We start from the raw sequence: 8,173 nt of genomic DNA, 5'->3' as shown, positions 1-8,173 counted from the left end.
TGCAGATCATTGGTGCAGATATGTCCCGCATACCATGTTGAACATGGTATGGCATGTTGTTCCTCTTGTGATGTCAATATAATCTGGTTTCTTATTTGTTGTTTAGTTGGCATGATTTCAGTCCATTATGTATTTCACATAGACCTGGCATTTAATAAGATCCCTGTGCTCACTATGTAACGTTTCGTAAAGTTCCAACCACTGACTGACTGAATGGCAAACTTGTGTTACACAAGTTTCTATTTTGCTGTGTTCAATGATAAAGACACACAAACAATGCTTCACTAACACAAAAAGTAAGTAAAATCTATAGTCAGGTATGTTCACAATTATTATTTACTTAAATAACACATTCTACGTCTCATAATCATTACATCCATTAAGACAGAACAATATATATGTATATATTTCTTTACAGGCACAAACTTGGCCTACTATTGTAGGCTATCGAAATTGGGAGGAGACTCAGGACCCTGCAACTCCCACCAAACATTCACTGGTGAATGGTTACAAAATAATTTACTGTGGAAAGTGGCGACATAGTCACAACAAAGAGTAAAGAGAATGGAAAGAACCGTGAGCCTTCCTAATCAACCTGACAAAACGACCAAATGTAAGACCTGCTGGGGACGCAGAAGCCAACTTGCAATTTACAATGATCAATATTGTGAAACCTTTTATTTAGCTACTTGAATTAGGCCTATACTAATAATTGATCAATTTGTAAGCTCAAAATTATAATAAACTGAATGACATAAGCCTAATAGACATGTTCATGTTGCATTATTCGTATTGAAACGCATGAAACGCTGTTTTGTTAGATTCATATTGGACATGGTGAGAATCACATTAGCTTTATTATTATCTTGTACATAAACATACGCGACCTTCCTATTTTACTGATATGACTTCACTATCATGCACACGCTTCATTCAGTTTAGTTTGGGTTCAGCAATGTGCGGCGCAACAGCTGTCAGTTATGAAACGTGAACGGGAGACGCATCCAGAATTATTACTGAACGTGTAAATGCCCTGTTATGTCACCGATAGGGCTCGGGCACGGGTTTAAACACCAGGGAACTGGCCTGGTTCAGAGTGGTATATTAGAAGATACCACTCTGCCCTGGTAACTTAAAAATCAATGACCGTGTATCTGAAATGTCCATAGTCACCTTTCCCCCCCAGTGACAATAGAGTAAGTAGTTTGGGAGGAGATCGTCACCCCAAGATCTAGTAGACTACATTAGCGGTTAAAGTTGGTAAATTCCATTATGTCCAGTTGAAAGCTCTAGGCTAAATTGTCCTGCTCTGCCAATTCCTACTGGCACACTCAAGGTAACTAGGAAACATGCCTTCAATGTCGATTAACCCATCAGATGGGTTCCCGGCTACAAATCATTTACATTGAAGAGGTGTGTATCTTGTTGGAGTCAAGACCAGTAGCCTATTTGCACATGTTTACAATTACAGTTGGAGATCTCTAGAGACACAAATGAAATGTAATGTAACATTCCCTGTCTATTTACAGTGACACTGGTGGAGAGCAGCAGCAACCCCAATGGGCTGGCCCTGGTCAGCTCCTACCAGACCCACAGGGTGGGAGATCCTATGGACCTGGTCTCCCTGGCTGCACAAGTACAGAGAGTACGCATCATCTTGATATGTTAACTTTATGGGGGTGCCTTGATTAGTTATATGATTGCATTGTACCCATAGGCAACCCATGTAAGTCAAACTCTGACCTCAATGAAGTATCATGATTCAGATATGCTGTTGTGGATAAGGCCTAATATATTTGTGTTTATTGTTTCTCTGATTGGTATCTAGGGAGATGATTTTGTCAAAGCCAATGCCTGCAACAGACTGACTGTCATCGCTGATCAGATCAGATACCTGCAGGAACAGGCCAGAAAGGTCAGGCACAGCAGGATTATCTAGGACTTCTCACTTTGTCACTTTTCTGTCACTTTTATTACTTATTATTGAATTGTTGTTGCTGCTTTGTTGATCCTGAAATATTTCACTTTGTCTATTACAACTGTATGCGATATAAGTGACAAATACAATTTGATTTGATTTGATTTGATTTGATTTGATTTGATTTGGGAGAATATGACAAAAATGAGTGTAGCGTTTGATCTGGATCTGCCTGAGCAGGGAGTAGTCCTAGCAGTCACCCTGCCTTTAGCGAAAGCACATGCTCCATAGCGAATGTGTCATTTTGACAAACAGCATGATGATACCTGATGTGTGTTTTGTGTTACTGATTATGTTAAATACAAAGGATCTCTAAGAAATGCTTCAATGTGATGGACAGATATTTTGGGGAAGACGAGAAGGAAGCGTTAGGGATTTTTTCTTCGTCTTAATTTGTTATTTTATGTTCTCTCTCTCCCCAAAGGTTCTGGAGGATGCTAAGAAGGATGCTGAGCTCCACCATGCTGCATGTAACGTAGTGAAGAAGCCTGGGAACATGTATTATCTGTACCAGCGCCCGTCTGGGCAGCAATACTTCTCTATTCTCTCTCCTCAGGTAAGCACACTACACCTAGGTGATGAAAAATACTGTACCCAGGTCGCTTCTAAACATCCTGTTCTCTGGTAATGGTGCAGATATATATATTTTTTAAATTATTTGTTTAACTGTAGAATACTAAGCCCTTAAATTATTATAGATAATTGCTGCTCTATTATGTAACAATTTTATCTGCAATGCTCTGAACGCTTTAATCATGTGGAAAATCCCCTACAGTGAAAAACCCCCTACAGATACTACTCATGCTACTGTGTAACCCTATAGGCACATGTAATGCATACTGTTATGAGTTAGAATATTTTGGAGTTCAAAGTCTACATGTGACCCTGAGGAAAGAATGTCCCTTAGGAGAAAACACCGGTTTAAGGTCGAGCTGACTAATAGCACTACTCTGACCGTGTGTGTGTATATTTGTATGTGTGTTTGTGCATGCATGTGTGTGCGCGTGCGTGTGTGTGTGCGCGTGCGTACATGGGGAATTCAGTTGTGTAAGCACATACTGTACACAGGAGAGTTCTGTATGGAGTTGTAGAAAGGTGGACAAAAATAGGTGTCCTATTTAGATAAATATAGAGAGGTAATGGTCCATTTTGTGTATGTCTGCCAGGCCCATTTGGTGTATGTCTGCCAAACCCTCAACCCTTCCAGAAAGTATTTATTTAGTGAGGCTTACCCAACACCTTTAATTGTACCATAACCACTACTATTGCTACTGCCCACACACTGTATGACTACTATTATCGTTAGTAACTCCACCACTATGTTTATTAAACAAAGCAGTTCCAACTGTCACTGTTGTTTCTACTCATGCTATAAATAATGTTTTTCATTGGAGATCTTGCCAAGATTTCTTATTTTTCTCATATAAGTCTTCTTTCTTATCCAATGTTGTTATTGTCCCATCTGTAGAATTGGGGCTCCAGCTGTCCTCACAAGTTTATTGGTGCATACAAGCTTCAGTATGACATGTCCTGGACCCCACTGGACGAGGTGGAGAAGAAGGATTCAGAGATGGCTATTATGGACAAGCTCCTCAGCCAGCAGACAGCCCTGCCACCCTGCTCAGAGCCCAACTTTGAGGGCCTTTCAAAGTAAAGTACTAGAACTGATGCTGGAACTTGGATTGTCTTAACGGGCCCACACTGAGTGGTTGCAATGGTCTTAATGGACATCAATGGCCAGATTTACTGGCTGTATCTTAAAATGTATCGCATTCACATCAATGTGTGATTTATGCAGGGATTTAGTCATGCAGACATATCTCAAGTTAGGATTGGGCTCTTACTGAGCATAAGACATACATGCTAATTCCAATCTGTTTACATGAAAGGAAATCAAGACCAACATGTGAAGTACACAGAATCATTAGTTTCTTATTTTAACTTTGTCTTCCTCAAACTGTACCAGATTGACAAAACAAAGTGCTTCAAGAGTGGGAAATACTGAACACCACGTAGCATTTTGATGGAGTAATTCATGGTTTTAAATGCATTGTTATCCTTCCAATTGTAAAAGTAATGTAAAGGCCTACTTATTGTTATTATTACTTGCTTGCTAGCCATGAAGTAAAATACAATTTCACAGTAAATTGAGAGCACTCTCAACTAAATTGTTAACAAAGATATCACATTGGTTTGGTATTCAAATTTAATTTTCCAATTTGTTCATTCAATTCAGGTGCACTGATAAACCTGTGCTGTAGTTTGACAATGCATGCTTATCTGACCTTTTATGATGGAATTTGTATGTTAGGAAATCTACAAATAATAGCTGTAATAAATTATTGTTTTGATGTATTGAAGTTTACTTTGCATGTTTTTGTTAAGCATCTTTTTGTTAACTACAACAAGCAAAAGGATGTCAAACATGGATTTTATTTGGAAGATAAATTACACAATATTCTTTTCAAACATGGACAAATCATGGTACAAATAATGATTTCACCAAGTACAGTAGAGGGTGTCCGTTTTGTTATAATAAGACATCTGAAAATGTTACAAATTTGAACTAGCAAGGCACTGTGAAACCACAAAATAGACAAGTGTTAAAAGTCAATTATTATTTCATAAAAACAAAATCAAACAAGTTCAGTATCAGCCGTCACCAGTAACTTGCTGTGTGCTCTCAATCTCTTTGGTAATCTTCTCTAGATAAGAGTTAATGTAAGGCAGAAGCTTCCAGTTGTCTGTGGTGATATTGACCTGCATAGCATTCTCCTCTGTGCTGATCTTCAGAAGGATGTGAGACTGTGGTGGGAGGAAGAACAGCACCTTCAACCCATCCTTATCTACGTCAGACAGATCTGAGATCAGATATGGCTGAATGTGCTTCTCTATCAACACACCCAAAGCTGAATCCCCCAACTGACCACAGTACAGGCTTGTGGCATATTCAGCCAAATCTCCCTCAGATTCTCCAGAGCATATTTCTCCCCAGAACCTGTCAAACACCCGCTGCTTCTGTTCCGTTAGCCAGCTCAGAGGGGCAGGGAGGGGCAGGAACACCTCAGGGAAGGAGACAAGGACAACTGCCAGAGATGTGTGCCAGGAGAGCCCGTCCTCTGTGGTGAAGACAGCGCTGGCTCGGAGGGTGGTGGGGTACGGCTGCCTGGGTCTCAGTCTCAGTCTCACCACAGGGGGCTTTCTCTTCTTAAACAGGCATGGGACACTGATGTCACTCACTTCCTCGTAGTGGCCGTCCGTGAGGTCGAAGTGCAGGCGGATGCTGAAGAGCTGGTCGAAGCGGGGGTCGTGAACTCCAGTGTGGGTCAGCTGGTACTGGAGGGTGATCTCTGAGGCAAAGCCAGGGCTCTGGAACTGGGCTCTGTACTCCTCCAACTCCATCACCCCCTGTCTTGGGGGGCTCTCTGACTCATGATCTAGTTCAGGGTTTAGTTCAAGGGGTAGTTCACAGTCTGGTCCAGGGTTTGTTCCACTCTCTGGTTTATGGTTGTCCAGTTTCACCAGCCTCAGCAGCGGTCTCTCTGTCTGCTGTATGGTCAGACCACTGGTCAGCTCCTCACTGTCTGCCACAATGGACCTCACCTTTGCCTGCCGCCCTCTCTCTGCCCCCCCCTGGGCTAACACCCCCCCTAGCTTCTCCCGGGAGAGGGTGGTGAGGAGGGTGTAGTACAATCGGGCGTGGTCCTGGATGTCTGTGTCACCATAGTGACAGGTGAGGTGCTGTAGGACATCAGCGAGTGGGGTGAGGAGTGTGTCCAGGCTGGGGTGCAGGAGCAGGCGCCGACACACCCCCAGCACGCCGTTCCCCAGCCGCCAATCCCCGCCCACACACAGTGAGGAGGAAGAGGAAGTGATAACGTTGAGTAGGAAGCTGAGAGTGCTCATCTGGGGGACTTCCCCTTCCTCTGCCACACGGCCCAGTATCTTTAGGTGCCAGCGTAGGTTCTGCAGGGTGAGCTGTGACAGCGGGGCTTCAGTGATGGAGCTTTGCAGGGCCCTGAACAGTGCCACAGCCCAGCCCGACTCTCCCAGCCTCTCCTGGGTCCGGTCAGCCAGGTTAATGAGGTGTGGGGCCAGCCGTGTGTGTTTCAGGTAGAGATCACACAGCCTCCGGGTCAGATCCTCAGAGTAATGCTCCACGTGGCAGAAGTGGAGGAGGAAGAGGAAGGAGGCTCTGAACAAGGTCACCACCATCTCCCGGCTTCCCTGGTTCTCCACGATACGCAGGAGGGATGTCAGGTGGTCGTACAAGTAGGCCAGGCCCCTCCCTCCCTCTCCTTCCCCTTCCTCTCCTTCCTCCAGGTAGACCAAGGAGAGCAGGTTGAGTCTGGCCAACATGCTGGCGCTGTCGTTGAACACGGTGGGCACTAGGGAGGCAGCCAGCCGGGGTGTAAGCAGCACAGGCAGGCTCTCATCCCCATCCCCACTGCATATTGGCCGGTTCTCAGGGAAGTGCAGGATGCAGTCGATGTGAAAGAGCTTCTCGGGCACGCTCAGTAAAGGGTGCTGGGACAGACCGACTAGGCGCTTGAGAAGGAAAGCCTCGTCCTCAGCACTGAACAGGCTGTCTGTAAACGCAGCCTTCATCAGCAGAGTGGTGTGGAGGAGGCACACCTGCAACAAGGAGAAAGATCTATGAATTAATTTACACTGATGGATTAAAGAGTGATCATATAAATCTAGGAGGATTGTTAACTTTGAACTCTGCAGCTCTGTCAAACAAAAAACACTGTGCAAACTATGTATAGATTTGAAGATGAATCAAGCAACATTTCTTCTTCATGTCACTTTAGGAGCTCACCTCACACGTGCCAAGTAGACGCAGCAGCTGAGCTCTGAAGATCCCCGGGGAGACAGCAGGTACCATGGCAATCACCTCTACCAGCCCCCGCAGCAGTGCAGCCTGGGATAAGGGTGTGAGGAGGTAGGATTCTTCCAGGAGAGAAGAGAGGAGTGAGCGCAGCTCCTTACAGTCTGACCCTGTCTGCAGGATAGGAACCCTCCCCATAGGGCTAAGGGTGAGAGGCGAGAAGAGGGCTGAGTCAGTGCCTGTCAATGAGTCTGAGTCCACTCCCCATACAATCCCCTCGTTGCTCCCCAGTGCAGCTCTCAGCTCCGCAGCGCCTGCCCCTGTCTGCTGGGTCAGTAGATACACAGCGTTCCTCAGCCCCAGGGCATGGAGCCCTGTGTAGGCCTGATGAAGCCTGGAGGTTTCCTGCTGCCTCAGTCCACTTAGGAGCTCCAGGCGCTGGGAGAGCAGGCCAGGGCGGCAGGTCTCCAGCTCCCGCAGGCAGTCACAAGCAGTGGCCCGTAGGGGGCACAATGCAGCCCCAGCCAGAATATCATTGGTGTCCTGGACGATCTGGAGAAGCAGGTCTAGAAAGTCTTGGGAGGCGCGTGTGTGAGTGCTCACACAAGAGGAGCAGAGGAGCACAGAGGTGAGGGCCAGGAGGAGGTGGCAGCGGAGTGGGAGGGACTTGGAGGGGCACTGGGCAAGCACGGACATGAGTTCCAGGGCTGTCTCCTCGCCTTCGGAGATGGAGGGGCACAGCATTGTGGGGTGCTCACATAGTGGAGACAGCAGCAAGACCTGAGTTCGGTGCAGAGAGGACATAGCACAATGTCAATATAAATCACATAATCTGAAAGGAATCTATATCTGTTTGAGGTTATAGTAGTGTAGGATTACTGGCTACAATGTAACAATGCTTGTTACTTTGCCAGGTTTAACATAGCCCACCTTGACGTTGTCACTGGCCCTGTCGTCCCTCAACTCGCGCAGTACCTCCGCTAGGAAGCTCTCCGATGTCGTGCAAGAAAGGAACTCGGACGGGCTCCGCAAGAAGGCGGAGATTCTCTTGGGCCAGTTCAACGCCATGGTTGAACAACAGCCAGTTGTTCGGCGAAATGCACGTTTATGGATAGGAGATTCAGATCCAACTGTTCGCCTCTACCTGCAACACTGGCTAGTACGGGTTTTGTAGTTGTGATTATCTATTTTTTTTACAAACCAAACCCGAGCCGCTTCTTGTACTGCAACACCAATCGATTACTCACATGTTCAAGTATATAATTGTAACCCAATTTCATTCAGGGTTGTTTTGTTCACCCTCTTCCACGCTTTTAGCTTTTCTTCACCCCATCCACTTCCTCTCACTTGTCATATGATCTAGC

The 8,173-nt window shown here is 45.6% G+C and overlaps 2 protein-coding genes across 2 annotated transcripts; one reads left to right on the top strand and one right to left on the bottom strand.

Annotated features, from left to right (window-relative positions):
• Positions 1-491: 491 nt before the first annotated feature.
• On the top strand, positions 492-4,276 carry cUnh1orf50 (chromosome Un C1orf50 homolog). Its single transcript, XM_083668849.1, has 5 exons — positions 492-613; positions 1,530-1,645; positions 1,829-1,915; positions 2,403-2,534; positions 3,447-4,276. Exons 1-5 carry the CDS (start codon positions 565-567, stop codon positions 3,630-3,632), a joined length of 570 nt encoding a protein of 189 aa, XP_083524975.1. The 5' UTR covers positions 492-564; the 3' UTR covers positions 3,633-4,276.
• A 117-nt stretch (positions 4,277-4,393) lies between these two features.
• On the bottom strand, positions 4,394-8,098 carry ap5b1 (adaptor related protein complex 5 subunit beta 1). The gene is made up of 3 exons (XM_083668848.1): positions 7,740-8,098; positions 6,801-7,589; positions 4,394-6,613 (listed from the first exon to the last, which is right to left on the bottom strand). Exons 1-3 carry the CDS (start codon positions 7,875-7,877, stop codon positions 4,631-4,633), a joined length of 2,910 nt encoding a protein of 969 aa, XP_083524974.1. The 5' UTR covers positions 7,878-8,098; the 3' UTR covers positions 4,394-4,630.
• Between the last annotated feature and the right edge of the window lie 75 nt (positions 8,099-8,173).

The sequence above is a fragment of the Argentina silus genome (genome assembly GCF_951799395.1).
Source record: "Argentina silus genome assembly, chromosome: 4".
NCBI classification, from domain to species: domain Eukaryota; kingdom Metazoa; phylum Chordata; class Actinopteri; order Argentiniformes; family Argentinidae; genus Argentina; species Argentina silus.
This window is presented reverse-complemented; position numbering and strand designations above follow the sequence as displayed.

What these genes read in the sequence shown, in the direction of transcription:
- cUnh1orf50 (XM_083668849.1), top strand. Translation starts at nt 565, where the DNA reads ATGGAAAGAACCGTGAGCCTTCCTAATCAACCTGACAAAACGACCAAA. An exon ending in TGGCTGCACAAGTACAGAGA is followed by an intron (nt 1,646 to 1,828) that starts GTACGCATCATC and finishes ATTGGTATCTAG; the next exon opens with GGAGATGATTTTGTCAAAGC. An exon ending in TGCAGGAACAGGCCAGAAAG is followed by an intron (nt 1,916 to 2,402) that starts GTCAGGCACAGC and finishes CTCTCCCCAAAG; the next exon opens with GTTCTGGAGGATGCTAAGAA.
- ap5b1 (XM_083668848.1), bottom strand. Translation starts at nt 7,877, where the DNA reads ATGGCGTTGAACTGGCCCAAGAGAATCTCCGCCTTCTTGCGGAGCCCG. An exon ending in GGGCCAGTGACAACGTCAAG is followed by an intron (nt 7,590 to 7,739) that starts GTGGGCTATGTT and finishes CACCGAACTCAG; the next exon opens with GTCTTGCTGCTGTCTCCACT. An exon ending in GTCTACTTGGCACGTGTGAG is followed by an intron (nt 6,614 to 6,800) that starts GTGAGCTCCTAA and finishes TCCTTGTTGCAG; the next exon opens with GTGTGCCTCCTCCACACCAC.